The sequence below is a fragment of the Balaenoptera borealis genome (genome assembly GCF_965194805.1).
Source record: "Balaenoptera borealis genome assembly, chromosome: 15".
In the NCBI taxonomy this organism is placed as follows: Eukaryota; Metazoa; Chordata; class Mammalia; order Artiodactyla; family Balaenopteridae; genus Balaenoptera; species Balaenoptera borealis.
Genome location: NC_138871.1, coordinates 45,526,277 through 45,545,474, shown reverse-complemented (window position 1 = coordinate 45,545,474; position 19,198 = coordinate 45,526,277). Strand labels below are relative to the sequence as shown.

Here is a 19,198-nt window from a genome sequence, read left to right as displayed (position 1 = left end):
CCAATAAGTCAAGCCCCCAATTTTGAAACGGCTGCCAAAAGTCAAAAGGCAATCTCAGTAGAACACAATAGTTCCTGTCCATTTAGATGCCCCAATCTATACTGAGATCTAGCTGGAGTTGTTAAATTTAAGAAGACAACTGTAATGGGGGGAACAAGTCAAGTAGGCAAGAATGCAAGGAATTGTTTCATTAGTTACTGTTTCAAAGAAGCCATTTATCTTAGAGCAATCAGAAGTGCTAAGGATTCTCTCTTATCTGTTGGAAGCAACTCTTTACCCAGTCCCTCCTCAAAAACTCCCCATATCCATGGACCCTAGTTACACTGGAAATTACAGTCCTCTATGATAACTCCTTGTCTCATAGTTGTACCCCTGAAATATGCCCCAAATGTGCCTCCTCGTTTTCATTCGCTATACTATCACTACAGTTTAAGTGCTCAGTATTTAAAAACTGGAATAGTCTATCAGTGTCCAAACCAGTCTCTAATCTATCTTCTGATTCACTCCTTCAGCCAATGCCAGATTCGTTTTATTTGAGCTATACTAGATAGTGTTATTTAGGTTGAACTCAGGTGGGAATTAGGAGACATGCTACCACCTAGCTATGTAAACCTTGCAAAAGGCATTGAACTTCTTTGGGTCATGGGTCCAACTCTACCAAATTAAAAAACAGACTTCCTGAATCCATTCAGACTCAAACATTCTATGATTCTATGGTTCCAACTTTTCAACCACAGCCCTCCTAAATCCTTCCAACCTTATTTCTCACTACAATGTTGTAGCTCAAACTTGAGCCATTCACCAAACATTTTTCATGTTAATGTGAAGTTTTGTTCCTCACACTGTTTTCCCAATCCACAGTGCTCTCCTCTCACCTCTGGAGATAGCACACCATCAGTAAGCACCATCTCAAATTCCATCCATACATGATGCCTCTCCTGACCCTACTATGTAACTCTAACAATGCTTTCTTTTGTATTATTCTTATAGTAATTACCATATCCAGCCCTGAAATATAAACATGTGTATACTTGTATATTTTTTTAAACTGTCAAGGACTAGGAATATATCTTCATTAGTACAGTGTCTAGCATAGGACGCTTGTTATTTATTAGCCAACAAATAGCAAGTTATTATTATCAAGTTAAAAACGGTCAAACATTCACACCTACCCTTAAGTCAGCAAAAAATTTATTTATGCAGCTTTAAGAAATATAGAAAAGTGGCTGATACAACTTTAGCTGGTATTCTGCTTCTTTGTACCACTGCTTTTGTTCTTGCTGAAGACAAGATGCCTGGCCAGCAGGCCACAAAGGCAGCACTCTCCATCAATGACACCCTGTGGGTATTTACATTCATTCAACTGGCATTTATGTGATATTAATGCAATGCCAGCACAGTCGTCACTCTTTTCCAATGACCACAGGTTATTACATAAGAACTGTATGATATTAACTTTACTAATGTGACTGGAGAACTTGGAAAACTGTCCAAAAGGCTTGTTAAATTGGCATGTTGGCTGAATTTACTTTATAATAACCATAAAAGGCCTTTGAGCTAAGGACAGTGTTTCTAAGGAAATAAAGAATAAAGAAATCACTAGTTTCTTCTAAACGTCTTCTTTAAAAATCAAACAGTATGTAAAATTCATAGATAATTTAGAATTGTTGGCTTGACAATGTTTTTATATATTTCAGTGTAACTAATTAAAAATCATATTCCTTTACGATTTGTGGCATGATATAACTCTGCTATTTTGAAGTTGCAATTTCAAGTTACTGAATTCAAAGTTTGTTTCCCCATCTGTAAGATGGAGTCGTATCTATTCTCATAGAGTTTCATGAAAACCAGGAGCCTGAAATTAGGATAATAGTGGTGTTAACTGATAGAAATTGACAAGTCTGAGATAAAAGACTCATTTAAAGACATGATGAATTAGTGGCTATGGGGGGCTGGGTGGGGAGTGCCTGCGAGAGGTACTGATGCAGAGTGTCTTTTGGGTGTGATGAAAATGTCTGGAATGAAATGGTGACAGTTGTACAATTCAGTGAATATACTGAAAGCCACTGAATTGTACAGTTTGTGAATTATACTTATCTCAATTTTTAAAGGGAGGTGAGGGTGGGGAACGTGATGAGTATGAAGTGAGGTCAGAAGACCCAAGCTGAGGTGCGTCCACCCCATTAGCAACTGGAGAGATAATGCTACTTGTCAAAATAAGGTAAGAAGATGACAGTTTAGAGACAAGGAGATGCTGAAATAAAGGAGCTATCCAAAGGATAATACAAAAGTAATGCCTTAGGGAAGGAGAAGAAAAAACTAGATAGAGAAGGAATGGTAAGAAAAGACATAGACATGATGAGGAAGCATAACAGAAAAACATTAACATACTATTGGAAAGAAAGGTATTTCTAATATCAGACAGCATAAAAAGTAAGCAATAAAGAAAATATAACTCTCACCAATCCCAAACATGTTAAAAAGATACAGCTTCCATAAAAGTAAAATTAGGTAACCAATACCTACTTCTAATAAATAAATATTACTAACAAGTAGTAGCGTTAGGCAAATGATACATAAACCCAGTCTTTTCCATCATGAGCCTATGAAATGACTGTTAGGAAATCTTAAAAGCAGATGCTTTTGGTATAGGTTTTCAGCAAACATTTGCAATTATCTTTTAGCAGTAAAAAATGCATGTCTGTAACCCTACAGATAGAGTGAAGTCTCAATACTACTCTTGTTTACAGCGCTGCCAACATGTGCCTTGTTTTCCGAACATCTCACCTGAATGGGTGGCCTTCATCAGATTTCTGGATAGCCTGGATCACACCCTTATATATCCTAAAGCTGATAGTCACAGAGAGCAGGGCCAAGGCAATGTAGGCCGTTACACTCACAATGCTGAATACCGTCAATGAAAGCAGCAGGAATAAGCTGGCACCAAACACCACTCCAGTCTTCTTAATGTCTCTCCAGTAGAGAAGGTCAACAACTAAAAATTTAAAAAGAAGAAATCTGAAATTAGAACATTACTTTACCCATTTTTATTTGGCACATTTATATTTACTCCACCCACAAAAGTAAAAAGGCCTCTAGATAAAGCAAAACCAAAACCTAAAATACTAAAGAAAGATTAACTTTATAAGCTAAATTTTAAACCCACCCTAAGATGTATATTAGCATAACACCTTATATTGATTTCCACTTACCATAAAATATTTCTCATTCAAATCTGTTTCCTACATGTCCAAGTCATTCTGGCTATACAAGATTATTAAATCTCTCAAGCCCAACACAGCAGGATGCCTAATCTAAAACAAGAGGTTTCTTAAAAATCATCTTGAGGGTTTTTACCTTCACAAAATGCATGATATATACATTCAAATAACAGAAAAAGTATCTTATGCACTCACTAAAATAAGATACTTCACTGACCCAAAATATATTTATCTGCAGAAAAATCACTAATTCAAAACATGCCAAGAAACTAAAACTTTACTAAAAACTACACAGATGAGTTTCACAGCTCTGCTTTTAAAAGATCTCTGAGAAACTTAACAAAATTGTAACCTAACTTGGCTATCATTAAACAAAAATTTCCTGCAAAGCAAATAACAGAGGGAAACAGCCTTTAGATTACCCAAAAAGCTATTTCCCTCTAGGAGTAGGTACATGCAATGCCATAAAACTTTAGGTGTCAAAGAAAAAATGTGTTGCAGTGTTATATAACGTTTATTAATAGTAAGGAGTCAGACAAAGCTAACCTAGCAAGTCTGCTCTTGGCCCATGGACACAGGCCACTGTGGGGATCAAATAACCAGACCTGTGGTTTCAAGATCAGGTTATGTACAACCCAAGGAGAATTCTGCAGTGTGCCAAGGGGCTCTTGAATTCACAGGCTAAACATAATTCATCTCCTTCTGGACTGTGGACAGTTAGGGTGGGGGGAGCAATCTTACAGTAAAATAAATATGGATATACTCTCGAGTACAATTTTAAATAGTTGTTCATTTTCAAGATGAAGGAGGTGACAAAGAAAAATCACATTTCTGGGGGCTGCTTTGGTCTTGATCCCCAGGTCCTTGAAGGTATCTGACTTTCCTTTACTGTTAAGGGTACTTTTGTGGGAAAAATTATGCATGTGAACTGTAAAATGTTAGATATTATTATGAAGCCCTAAATTCCCATTAGCAAATATCATTTGAATACTGATTAAGATATTTTAAATGCCCATCACAGTGTGTCGCACATAACAGGGGTTCAACAACATTTATCATGTTTAGGGAACATTTATTCCATTCTCCTAAATAGGATTTGATTTGAATGCTATTAATTTAACATCCTATATATGATTTACGGCTTTGTTTTCAAACTCTGATTTCAATTATTTATTAAAGTTTTCCCTATTTCAAGTTCGCTCCAACTCTGCCGAAAACATCTACATCAGTTTTGTTCGATTCAACTAGTTTCTACTACTGTACCAAGATACTAACACAACTGCGACCGGACCAGAAATAGTGTATCTACACTATGAATAATAAACACTGAATAAAGAAATAACAGCAATGCTAATAGTTTTCTGACATTCAGCACTCATTGAGCTGATACTGTTCAAAAAATTCAACCTAGTAGAATGAATTTAAAAACCTGAAAATGGGGACGTGGACTTTTCTTTAAGCCCTGTCCAACTCTAAAACACTATAATTCTAGGAAGATGGTAAGACATGAAAACAGTATCAGTAAATTCTAAAATAAATATCACACTATTGTGAGAATTTAGAAAAGGAAAAAGACTGGAGGACATTTTAAGAGACTGTGAAAGAGACATATTGAGCTGGGTCTTGAAGAATGGGTAGGAATCTAGAAAACCTATAGGGACAGGCCTAATTATAAGGGTCTGCTAGCAAGGGCTCTAATAACTAATGTCGTTTTCTTTTCTTTCTTTAAGCAGCGTACAGCAAGAGGGCAGGGCAAGCAATGACAAAGTCAGCCTTTGGTAACATTCTTTCCTGGAGGCTCCCCTGTGCCCCACAATAGTGGCTCATACAAGACAAAGCACTTAGACTCCGGAGGCGACTCACCTAGACTCAACCACTGGCTCCATAACATACTAGCTATGTGACTTCAGGCAAGTCACTAAATCCCTCTATACTTCAGCTTCTTCCTCTATAAAATATGTATACAAATAGGAATGATCTTACTGAGATACTGTAAGGATTAAGTGAGATAATGAATTAACAAAACTCTTCATTAATCAGATAATGAATATAATACATTTAATATAGTATATAACATATAATAAATTCTTAATAAATGTCAAAGCTGTTATTTTTTTTTGTTATTATTATAAATACCACCACAATCATTATCACCTTTCTTATCCAGGTATTTAAATAATAAATATACAGAGAAAAAGAAAACAAAATGTCAACCTATGAGTAACTTTAAATAAACTGTATTGCTGTGTTATGTCACAAACATGTTACTTTATAAACCACATGGAAAAGGATTTTAAAACTTATCTAAGTTTTCACTATTACAGGGCACCTAAAAGTTGACAACCTAGAAGAATGAGCAAGTATGGTACACCCCAAACCTACTTTTATATGAAAAAAACCCTCCTTTGTAAAAATGTCTGGTCCTCAAAGTGCTCCAAAACATTAACCTTCAAAATCCCTATTAGTGATAAAAAATAAATGCAGATATCCTCACTATTCCTTACCATCATTAAAAACTAGTCAGTACAGGAATAAAGACGCGGACGTAGAGAATGGACTGGAGGACACTGGGAGGGGGAAGGGTAAGCTGGGACGAAGTGAGAGAGTGGCATGGACATACATACACTACCAAATGTCAAACAGATAGCTAGTGGGAAGCAGCTGCATAGCGCAGGGAGATCAGCTCGTGCTTTGTGTCCACCTAGAGGGGTGGGATAGGGAGGGTGGGAGGGAGACGCAAGAGGGAGGAGATATGGGGATATATGTATATGTATAGTTGATTCACTTTGTTATACAGCAGAAACTAACACACCATTGTAAAGCAACTGTACTCCAATAAAGATGCTAAAAAGAAAACTAGTCAGTAAAACCTGATTATGAAATAAATGACTTTAGACTTAGAGGTATATACAACATATATTAATGTCTAACCAAATTACCTAATAAAATAGAGTTACTGTTTGAACAGTTTCAATGACTAGATAAAGAATTATTTATAAGTAGTCTATGATTTCTATATAGATGGCTATGGTACAAGGAAATATCAGTGACTGGGACTCAAGAGACCCACATCCTAGTACTGGCTCTGCATTGTATAACTCTGGATGAGGCTCTACTTCCTCTAGACTCACAGAAACTAACATGATTCACAGTTAGTACAAAGATACATATCAATCTTGCATTCAAATTCCTAGTCAGTGCGTCCAAATTAGTGAGATTTAATGCCGTATTATCTGTGCCAAATAAAATTTTAAAATATCTGCTTCCTTTCTCGATCTAAATTTACTGGGGGGAGGGAGGCTTAAATATTTTTATTTATATCAGTCTTTTTGAAATGAACCTTCCTAGAAACTCTTTCTTTTTTGGTCAAACATTATTAAAGCTTTAGGAAAACAACAAATTCATATTCCTATAATTTTTCAAGTGATCATGAACTATGTCACTATGAGAACAGTATGAGAGGAGGCAAAAAAAGACTGAAAAGCTATACACTTTTTACGCCTGAGAAATGTTTTCAAGGTTGCTGATCTACATTCTCCACATATCCCTTTATTTCCTGAGTCAACATTTACTGGGCACTTAAATTATACCAAATACTGTCTGTAGACATTACCTCTTTCAATTTTTAAAACCCTATGAGGCAGGCTTTCAGACAAGAAAGTGAGAGCCAGCTCTTACATGACTGGACCCAAATCATTTAATTAATAAGTGGTAGAACATGAATTTTTAACACAGACTTCCTATTGATGAAACTCACACTCCTCATGTATGATGCCAAATTAAAGGCTCAGCACATTAAAGTCCTTCAAAATGTTACACATTTGCACATATAATGAATAGGCAGAGTATAAGCAGATAATTATTACATGTGAGATGAATCATAAAGGCCAAGAAGAAAGTAAAATTAACAAGATAGGTTAATTAATAAGGAACTTGTAAATTTTAATGTATATACTTCACCTACAGTTAAATCCAAAAAGGAGAAAAGAGCTCTATTCCAATATTCTTGACCTGTATGTTTCCATAGTAGAAAACTATAATTAATCAAGCTGTTGAATGCATCTTTTAAGAACCATGTGAATCTGATTAAGAGTGTGGTTTTCCCAGTAGGCTTTCCTATTGGGAAGAGAATACCCTCCCTGCTAGCTTAATATTTACATACAGCTGATAGTTAAAATTCTGGTGCTTTAGGTATAATCAAGTCAATTTCCCCAAAGTTGATGATATGGGAATAGTCATGTATACAATCCAGCAGTATTCAGTGACTGCAGCCTAATAAATCTAACTGCATGAAAGTACAGTAAACCATAACCTACTACTTCCTTTCCACCTATTAAATGGTTCCTAGAAATGAGATCTTTTCAATAAATGGAAGAGCTCTGAAAATCTTGTATGCAAGTCGATACATATTGTATGAAAATACGTAAATAGCTATACAAGAGTTCTCAAAGTAGATACCATGAGAGTCTTGTGGAAATAAACCCCAGGGATGCCCTGGTGGAGCCTTAAAGCACAGAGGAGGAACAAAGGGAAGAAGAGTCAAGAGAGACAGGACAACTACGTACTGATAGGCACACGTAAGACAAAAGTAATATTTCCTAGAATAGGAAGGTCTGAGAGGCAATCTATACTGTTATCACAGTCATTGCGCAAAGTATAGAAGAATTTCAATCTTTTTTTGTAAAGGAATTTAAGAAATTGTTAGTGAAGCTGTAAGGATGAAAAAATACTAGTTTCTAGCCACCTTAATTGATGCTCACCAATATTTCAGGTCTCAGATTCCTTAAATTGGTTTAAATGAAAAAACTTTGGAAGATTAAGTTTATCCAGGATTGTTGATTCTCAATGGAGGGAGTCATAAAGTTTTATTAAAACCCTTTCTGAGAAATATATTGAAATACTATTGCTTCTAATATCCATCAAGAAATTTATATCTATTAGTTGATTTAGATGTTTGCTCAATCCTGATACCAAAATCAGGCAGACACATCACAAGAAAAGAAAACTACAGACCAAGCTTCCTTATGAATACAGACAAAATAATCCTCAACAAAGTACTAGCAATCTGAATCTAGCAACACATAAAAAGGATTATACACCATGGCCAAGTGGTATTTATCACAGGGATACAAGGTTGGTTCAACATATGAAAACCAATCAATAATACACCATATTAAAAGAATCAAGGACGAAACCCCACATGATCATCACAACTAGACACAGAAGAAGCATCTGACAAAATCCAAGACCCTTTCTTTATAAAAACACCTGACAAACTAAGAATAGGAATGGAAGGAATGTCCTCAAGCTGATAAAGGTTATCTACAAAATACCCACAGCTAACATCATACTTAATGATGAAAGACTGAAAGCGTTCCCACCCACTAAGGCCAAGAACTAGGCTAGGATATCCCCTCTTTCAACTTCTATTCAACACTGTCCTGGGGGTATGGAGGCAGGGCAATTAGTCAAGAAAAAAAATAAAAGATGTGCAGATTGTAAAGGAAGAAATTCAACAATCTCTATTTGCAAATAACATGATGTTGTAGGTGGAAAATCCTAAGGAATCCACCAAAAAGCTACTAGAACTAATGAACAAGTCCAGAAAGGTTGTAGAATAAAAAAAAAAAAAAATCAATATACAAAAATCAATTGTATTTCTATACTAGCAACAAACGATCTGAAAATGGATTAAGAAAATAATTCCATTTAAAATAGCATCAAAAAGAGTTTAAAAAGAGTGAAAGACTCAAACTGAAAACTACAAAATATTGTTGAAAGAAATTAAAGAAGACAAATAAATGGAAAGACATCCCATGTTTATGGATTAAAAGGATTATTAAAATGGTAATTGATCTACAGAGCAATCTCTATCAAAATCTTAGCTGCCATTTAGCAAAAACTGACATACCAGTTGCAGAATTCCTATAGAAATGCAAGAGATCCAGAATAGCCAAAAACAATTCTGAAAAACAACAAAGTTGGATAATTCACACTTCCCCTTTTCAAAACTTCCAACAAAGCTACAGTGATCAGTTTGGTAGCTGCAGAAGGATGGACAGATAGATTATGGAACAAAATTAAGAGTCCAGAAATTACATTTACATTATGGTCAACTGATTTTGACAAGGATGCTAAGACATTCAATGGGGAAAAGAATAGTCTTTTCAACAAATGGTGCTGGGACAACTGGATATCTAACTACAAAAGACTGAAGTTGCACCCATACATTACACCATATACAAAAATTAACAAAATGGATTAAAGACCTAAAGAGTTTAAAGTACAAAACTCTTAGAAGAAAAAAATAGGTATAAATCTTCATGATTTTGGATTAGGCAATGGTTTCTTAGATATGTCACCGACAGCAGAAGCAGTTTAAAAAAAAAAAAACAAAAACAGATAAATTGACCTCAATAAATTAAAAACTTTTGTGCTTTAAAGGACACTATCAAGGTGAAAGTTCAACCACAGAATGGGAGAAAATATTTACAAATTAAATATCTGATAAAAGACTTGTATTCAGAATATATTATAAAAACTTCTTACAACTCAACAATAAAAAGACAAACCAATTAAAAACGGGCAAAGGATTTGAATATTAATTTCTCCAAAGAATACATACAAATGGTCAGTAAGCAATGAAAAGATGCTCAACATCATTAGTCATTAGAGAAATGCAAACCAAAACCACAATCAGATACCACTTCAGACACACGAGGATGGCTAAAATAAAAAAGATGGACAGTGACAAATGCTGGTAAGAGTGATGATGATTGGAATCCTCTTACACTGCTGATGGGAATGTAAAATTCAGCCACCGTGAAAAACTGTTTGGCAATTCCTCAGAAAGTTAAACAGAGAGTTACCATATGACCCAGCAATTCCACACCTAGGAATTTCCAACCAAAAGACCAGAAAAAAATCTATGTACACAAATGTTCACAGCAGCATTATTCATAATAACCCAAAGAGGAAACAACCCAAATGTCCATCAACTAATGAATAAACAAAATATTCATACAATGGAATATTACTGGGCAATAAAAAGGAATGAAGTACTGATAACATGCTACAGCATGGATGAGCCTTGAAAATATTACACTAAGTTAAAGAAGGCAAACACAAAAGGTTACACAGTTGTATGGTTCTGTTTACATGAAGTGTCTAGAATAGGCAGTTCTACAGAGGCAGAAAGTAGATTTGTGGTTGCCAGTAACTGGGAGGAGGAGAGATGGGGAGTGACTGATGATGGGTTTAAGATTTTTTTTTTTTTGGGCAGGGGGGGGGGGATGGAAATGTTCTGAAATTAAATGATGGTGATGGCTGCACAATTCCGTAAATATACTAAAAGTCAATGAGTTGTATGTACACTTAATTTAAAAATTTTAAAAAAAATTACTCATTTTAAACATGTTTCTCTGCTAGGTTTTAAGCTCCAGAAGACAGCATGTTATCTTACTACCTACAACATCTCCAGAGCTGAGCACAAAGCCTGAACCAACTAAACCTTCAATAAATATTACTAATTGATTACAATGAATGCACACTTAATGCCAGTTTAAAGCATGCACTAATCCAATTATTCAAAAAATGTTTCTGTGCTTTGGATTTAACATTTGTTTTATTTAAACTACCATCAGATATCCACACTTATTAAATAACAAATAGCAATGCTTTCAGATAATTTATAAAACAGTAAATATTGTTTTACAGGCTTGTCTCTCCTTACTAGACCCTAAAGGGCTGCTAAATGCATTTCATCTTTATATTCTCATTACCTGCTTCATTAAATTTGCTGCACTGTCTGAATAGTGGCCAGATTAAAATGTTTCTATTCCTAAGAATAATTAAAGACTGTAATATTTTCAAATTAAAATAAAGGACATCTTTAAATAAGAACTATAGGGTCACTAAAATGCTAATTTTGGATTCCTCTGTAATCACTTTATTAGTTCTGTTTATGAAGGAAGAGTTCAATGGCCTCTTTATTCTTGAGAAACCAAAATTAAGACAAAGGGCTTGTACAAGGAAAATTTAAACCTTCAAGGTTCCTGAAGTTTCCTTCTACACTGCAGAATGGAGTGTTAATCATGCAAGGCAACCTACTGTGACGTAAACTTTATTCTTTTTTTTTAATATTTATTTTTGGCTGTGTTGGGTCTTCGTTTCTGTGCGAGGGCTTTCTCTAGTTGCGGCAAGTGGGGGCCACTCTTCATCGCAGTGCGCGGGCCTCTCACTATCGCAGCCTCTCTTGTTGCGGAGCACAGGCTCCAGACGCGCAGGCTCAGTAGTTGTGGCTCACGGGCCCAGTTGCTCCGCGGCATGTGGGATCTTCCCAGACCAGGGCTCGAACCCGTGTCCCCTGCATCAGCAGGCAGATTCTCAACCACTGCGCCACCAGGGAAGCCCCAATAAACTTTATTCTTAAATAAAATGTTCATGAAATATCCTTTTAAAGATCTGAAATTAATCTCACAGTACTTTTTCCTCTTATAACAATGGAGGATGCTTATGGAATACTAAAATAATTTTGATCAATTTAAACAAATTTTTGTCACTTAGAAAAAAGTGATTTATTCCCTGCAGTGCTTCCACTTTTGTTTTCCAAATGAAAATGTGAAAAATCTTTATTTTGATAGCGCTTTAAGCAGTAGCAATTTATCAAACTAAAATTTTAATTTAAAATAATTCAGTACACTATAATCTCTTATTCAAAAGAAACACTTCTGGCCCAATGCAGAGTAAGATGAGTTGCCTACATCTGGTAATCATAAACTGTCATCTGTCATAGCTAAAAATAGTGCCAGTCTTACATGCAGGAGCCATCCAATTATATTTTGCCTCAAATCAAATTCTTACTGTAGCTCTTCCTTGAACAGCCTGAAGTCAGGTTTCAATTTTTAAATCTTTTGTCTGGGTGGAAAAAAACACTGAACTAGGTGGTCCCAAAAATACTGAGAGAACAAGGAACAGCTAGCAGTAAAATGCCTACTTCCTAAACAAAAGCAAATATTAAGTTCTCTTTAATAAAGTCAGGTGAAGAATGAGAAAGGGAGAAAGGCAGTTAAGAAGGAAGTTAATAATAAATAAATATATAAATATTAGAATGATACTAAATTTTCAGTTGTTATTTTTCACAACCATGGTCTTTATATTAATAAATAATTATGTATTTATTAGAAATCACAAACCTTAAATCAAATTCTTCCCAATTGCCAGGAAAAGTGACTAGAATTCAGAGTTGATCATTTATTACCACATAGTAAGCATTTTATCTCCATATGATAACCATTCACTTGGCTAAAAAATGACAGGTGATGGTCCACAAAAATATCTGTGCAGAGCGGGAGCTTAACTCTTTCAACAAACACGGTTAAGAGGAGCTTGAGTTCTATTTCTTCCTTCTTACCATCATGTAAAATTAGAAAAATGATAGCCACCTAACAAGTCAGTTGAAAATGAAAGGAGATTTCACACATGGAAACGCTTGATGAATTAAACACACTAAATAAAAGTAATGTCTGAAGAGATAAAGTCAAGCAAGGCAATCAAATATTAAATACGATGCTTAATTAAGCTCTGATTTTTTAAAAGGTGAGTTCAACTTTCTCTGAAAGCACTGCTAACTTGGTTTCAGTTAGCAAGTTTCAGGTTGAAGGATACCTAGTATTGCTACAAAGTATCTCAACCAAATACTTGGCAAACCAGCATCTCTCTTGGCCATCTCTCCTCATCCTGTAGCTAGAGTTTTTAAAAGATACAATTTCAGGTCCTTGTCTCTTTCATCACTAAATCTTCCCTGTCTTACTTCTGACAACTTTACAGTATGTTGTCCATTTCAACAACCACACATCTAAGGAAGAAACATTTCACATAAAACTAGCATAAATTCTGTATTTGCCCTTTCTATAAAAGTTTAGTAATCCCCTATTCTGAGCAAGGAACTGTGCAAGTACTTTACATACATTATCACTAATCACAACAACTCTATAAAGTGTTTATTATCTGCACTTTATACATAAGGCAACCAAGGCTTAGAAGTATTATTAAATAAATTGTGCAGGGTTACTGATTGAAATTCAGATCTGACTGTGAAGGTCTCACTCTTTCCATCATACCACATATTTTGTATTTAAAGGAATTTATCAGTACTCAAGTTTGCTTTTCACCCTACTTGAGGATTCCAAATAGTGTTTCAACCCCAATTTAAATAATTGAGAAGAGAGAAGTAATTAACACCATAAGCAGAGTTATATACACCAGTAAATTCCAGTAACATAGATTCAGTAATAGGAGTAAATCATGTTCTGTTCAAATTGCAAATCGTGGTTCCTAGAAGCCATCTAAATTGTCCCTCTCTCTGAAAATAATAAATTAAAACTGTAAATAGCTATAGATAGATAGATATTAATAGATAAGACAACACAAATCAACCATAACACAGAACTGCAGATCTTCCTAATAATGTAGCATTTTTGTACAGTTAATGTTTTGAGTGATGTTGGAGAATTACTCCAAAAGAGATTGACAGTCCAATAGGCACTTCAAAACAGAATATCTGACCTCAAAAGATAAGAGAAGCCACCAGGAAAGTCATTAAAACCCTTGAACATTTTTGTGAAAGGACATTACATGTGATCCACTGTGAAAATTCAACCACAAAAATGTCACATTGTGCTACCAAGCAATTTTGTAGTAAAAAATACACACCAAAAAGCCCAAAATCTTGATTCATCTCTGTTCATTCTAAGACTTATGCACAGCTGTGATTACAACCTAAATTTTGTTAAAAATAAACTAAAACTTATTTTCATAACTGTTGGTTTTATGTTTCAAGACAGTCTTAACCAAATCTTTTTCCCTCCGTTACTTGCCATGAAATTTGAGCTTACTTTAAGTGCTTGTTTCTCTTCTATTAAGTATCCTCAAGTAGAAAATGCCTCAATATACTGAAGGAAGGTAAAACTACCTATGATTGTTGCTGCCTTCTTAGGAAAATCCAAATTTCTCTGAGACAGAAAACAGTGAGGTTCAATAACCACCACACCAATTTATTTAATTAATTAGTTCATGTTGTTTTCAACACTTCCTTTAATTCCACATTCCATTTCCAGCTTTATTAGAAGATGACCAAAAATACAGCAGAAAATAATTCTAACTTCCCACTTCCAACTTTACTTCTTGTTGGCATACACACATTACAATAGGCACCAAACCTTAGAAATAGGAAATTGCTGCCAAAATCCTGTTTTCTACTAATAAAAACTAAATGGAAAACATACTGTTCCGTAACTCTATAAACCTGAAAAGCTTAATAAACTGGAATAGGGGAAAAGTCTGAGCAAATTACTAGTTTAAAAAGAGAATCAACTTCACTAGTAGGTAAACTAGTTATAGTTATACTTCTATAACCTTACACACCTATGGCACACACTCAGTATAAATGCTCAATGAATAAATAGCTAATAGTACAGATAATGAAATAAGGTAAAATATTCACATCACTGACCAGAATAATCTATTTTAATTTTAGATTATTTAAGTGGAAAAAATACACAAATGAGTATATACAACTATACACTAGCAACAGCTATTCTTATGGAAAATCAGAATTTTGGCAAATCTGTAATCTGAGAGTAGTAATTCCTAAATCTATCTCAATTGCCAACTCTTAACAATAGACTTGAAGAAGTAACATTAACATTTAATAATTTTTTAATCTTAAATTGCTTTGAGCTACATAGAATAAATATAAGATCGTAGTATTGAGGAGAAACAACAGTATTTTAGTGTCTAGCAATACCTTACATAAATGCCTAAAAGGTGATTGATTAAAAAGTTTGAAAGCAATGAGGCAGATTTAAATAGATATACATTATATACACATAAATACACATCCAGTAACATAAATGAGCATTATCCATAATAATGACCCTATGCCACTAGCTGTCTAGTCCTGAACAAATAATTTAATCTCTTTAGTTTTCTTGGTTTCCTTACCCATAAAACAAGAATAAATGACTCTTAAGATGTCTTATCTGTGGGTATGATCTAAAAATCCTGGATTTACAAAAGCTGCTTAAGTTACTTAATTGCTCCTTTAAAAAAGGGTAAGGTAGGGGATCCATTTTATTTCTCCCATTTGAAAAAACATCTTAAAAAATTTCCAAGAATGGATGTATAAGGCTCAAGGCCAGGAGTAAACCTGGCTGAACATCAAAGTTCTCATCCTGTCACTTTGTTGAAAAGCTGTGCGGAGTCAATGAGGAGACCGAGTGATAAGGCCACCACTGTTTCTTCTGCCTTCAAGGAATTTACAGACTAGAAAAAAAAGCCAATATTTATTTATATATATAATTACATATATACATATATATTACATTATTACATGTATTATATACATATATATTAGTTATATATAACTGTAATATATATATATAGATATAGATATATAATTGTAACAGAAGGCACAAAATGAAAACCAAGAGATAGGAGTTCTGAGGAATACTGGATTCCCTCCACCTGGAAGGTGAATACTTCAGGAAGGATTGGGCCTTTGACAAGACTTGGGCAAAATGAAATGGGAAGGGGGATTTTAGACAGAGAGAAAAACACAAGCAAATGCAAAGAACAGGCATGTTTAGGAAACAAGTCCTTCAATGTGGCTGGAGACAGAGTAATGGCAGATGGGATTACAAAGGCTAGGACTAGACCATGGAATGCCTCTTAAAAGTCCAGGATAGTATGAACTTAATTTGAAAAGTAAAGGAAAACCCCTTAAGTGCTATGATTAGAGCCATACTTTAGGAAGATTAATTTGGCTTAACACATAGGATTTAGTGGAAAAACCAGTTAGAAGTTCTGACAAGGAATTAAGAGTACCTGGATTTGGGTAAATAGAGAAAACAGAGAAGATATTTCCATTGCTCCCACTACTTATCCATGCAAGACTTTAAACCATATATAGGAGAAAAAAATTACAAATTTACTCTTTTTCAATTTAAACCTGGTTCTCATCAAGTAATTTACTTAAAACTGGCAAAACAGCTATCTTAAAAAGAGTTAAAACCATCAGAAATGCATATGTAGTACTTAATCTTGGCCAAGGTTTCAGGACAGACACTCCTATACATTACTCAGAATAATTTGTATCTTTCTGAAGGGAAGTTCTGCAACATGAACCAAAAGCCTAAATACTATAACCCAGCAATTTGGAAATAATTATGAATAAGAACAATAATTTATATTCAATTATATTCATTTTAGCATTCATGTTTGCAAAAAAATTAGGAATAACTTGAATATTTAACTATAAGGGATTAACAGTACATACTTAGAATACTACACCCATTAAAACAATGTAGAATATTTCTAAATGAAAGGTATTTCCCCATTTAGAGTGAGAAAAATGATTACAGAACAAAATGTACCATACGTAACCCCAACACATACACACACCGTTAGAAATACACACCAAAACCACTCTGTGAAGTGATAGTTTTATTCTTCCACAGACCTTCTAAATTTTCTACAACATACACACATACATACACACACACAGTGTTGCACTACTAAACCAAGATCTAGAAGAAATATCTAACGAAATGACTAAATGCTGGGTTTCAACTAAGTTTAGAACTGAAAAGCAGGAGACTTCCTCCAATCAATAGGTCTCGCAATTGATTAACACCCAAGTTGCCTTCTCAGGATTTTTTTTTTTGAGGGGGGGGATTCCCAGGGGCATTTATTTCAAGCAGCCAAGACCCCTTCTCCTCTCTACCTGAATGTATGAGTGTACACCTTTACCCATATCCTCAGTAACCTTAAGCTTTGAAAGAAATTGAAAGTGACTTAGCAAAAGTAAAGATAAGGGAGCCCTACAAGAACCTCTGCAAGAAGTATGCTCCAGAAATGGTCCAAAGTCAGTTTTTGTCTTGCCGTATAATCAAACTGTATTTAAATGCTAGAAACATTTCTGTCCCCATCCTACACAAACTCCTCTCAAAGGTCACCTACAGTACGTTAACTGCCAAATCCCAAAAACACTAGTAATAATGGGTAGTGTTGTACACATTCCTAAAATTCAACAGGGTCTGCAATCATTTCTCAATCTTCACATTAAATGGCTTCTCTCTAGTATTTAACCATCCATTCCCTCTTGAAAAACCTCTCCCTCCCTAATATCAGGGAACCAGCCCTAACCTGCTTCTTTTACTGCTCCGACTGTAACTTCCTGATCCCTCCTTGTGCTGCATGTCCCCAAAACACAGGTTTTAGGCTCTCCTTCCTTAATCTTCTGTTCTTTTTATGCAAATATCCTCACAGTATTCATCTGTCTCAGTTTGCATTCAATTCCCAATTCTTCATTCATCATTAAGCCTGTCATTTCTCTGAGCTTCAAATTTGAAGTTTCCAAAACAGAACTTGGCATCATTTCTACCTACTTTAGCTCTATTTCTACTGACACTAGAGCACTAGCATTGCCAAGGTTGCACTCTGACTGAAATTTCATGTTGTCCTTTGAGCCCCTCCCTTACCCTAGTCCCACAAATCTATGTCAAATATCAAGTATTCCTTTCTAAGTTTCTCAAACCTGTCACCTCCTTTTCATTCCTACTTCAGGCCAAGTTCAGGCACATCTGGGCACAAAAAGAGTCATCCTGTTCTGCCTCTAAGTTCTTCTCCAATTTATCTTATATAGCACCCCAAAACAGTCTTTCAAACCTGCTGTCATTTTACCACTCCCTACTTTAAAACTTCCAAAGGCTCTTTATTTCCTTTATGATAAAATCCAAAAGTCAATGTCTTCTGCAATCTGACCCAGGGTATCTTTTCATAAAACCAGAGAACATCAAAAACTGGAACACTAGAAATCATGCAGAAGAGGAAACTGAGGACCAAAAACAGTAAGATTCTCACTCTGGCCAAAATCAAAACATACGAGAACAGAAACTTTAAAACCTAGGTTGGTGTTTCCTACATTTGCCTAATATTAACATAACCCTTTGTCAAGGTGCTTAATATATAGCCATGCCTTTCCCTTATAAATTATGATTTGGTAGATCTGAATAGGGTCACAGAAATAAAAATAAAGAAGCACTAGGTGATTCTCCTCTTCAGGGAAGTTTGAGGAAACCTGACCTAGATCTTACAAGTCTTCTACATTCTTTACTTATACCAATCTTATCTTTCAACTACTATCCTATAAATATTCTGTTCTACCCAGAAAGCTCTATTCACTGTCTAAATTACACCTTGTTTAGTGGTTAAATCATTCTCCCACCCCATCCAAACCCCCAAACCTACCCAATTCCTTCTATTTTAAGCTCTTGAAAATCTTTTGACTGTCTTAATCAATGCTTTCCATTTTAACCCCAATAATCAAGTACTTCATAGATTTCATTTGTTGTAAGTATCCCGCTAAGAACAACAGAAAATCCAAGATGAAAAATGTATAAAATATAAATTATTAATTTTGGTCTTAGTCTGCAAGATAAAATGTCTTAAGTACTAGTTAATCAGCTAAAAACAAAAAAAAAACAAAAAAACCAAACTCTTTTAAACACGGAAATCAGAGTATCTCTCACTTCTTTATACCCTTACATGTTACCATAATCAGATGTACCAACTGGATGTGTTTCAACCATGGGACTTAAGGGGGGAACAAGGGTGGCAAAAGAGTAGAATAATATATGGGCTTAAGTTTGTTTTTTAATATACCTAGAGAGCTTAGATTCTTTCCTCTATCACCACACTTTTCATAAAATGAGGAAAAACTCACTCCATGGCAGTTTCAGCTTCTCACGGATTTCCATGTAAGTCGTAACCTCTAATCTGCAACGTTAAAATTAGCTGCTGATAAATACTAAAATATAACTTAAGCAATGAATTTGAACAATAGGTAAAGTTAGTCTTCCCAAGCAAAAGAGCCAAAAACAAACACTAAAAAAATATCAGGCCATTCCACTTACATA

The 19,198-nt window shown here is 34.8% G+C and overlaps 1 protein-coding gene across 5 annotated transcripts in view; it reads right to left on the bottom strand.

Moving 5' to 3' along the window:
* Window positions 1-19,198, bottom strand: part of RTN4 (reticulon 4) — a 67,503-nt gene that overhangs the window by 11,940 nt on the left and 36,365 nt on the right. For all 5 annotated transcript variants that reach the window (XM_082358011.1, XM_082358010.1, XM_082358012.1 and 2 more), the window contains one exon: window positions 2,788-2,995. In XM_082358011.1, the coding sequence (XP_082214137.1) occupies window positions 2,788-2,995 (208 nt within the window). The remainder of the gene's footprint in view (window positions 1-2,787; window positions 2,996-19,198) is intronic.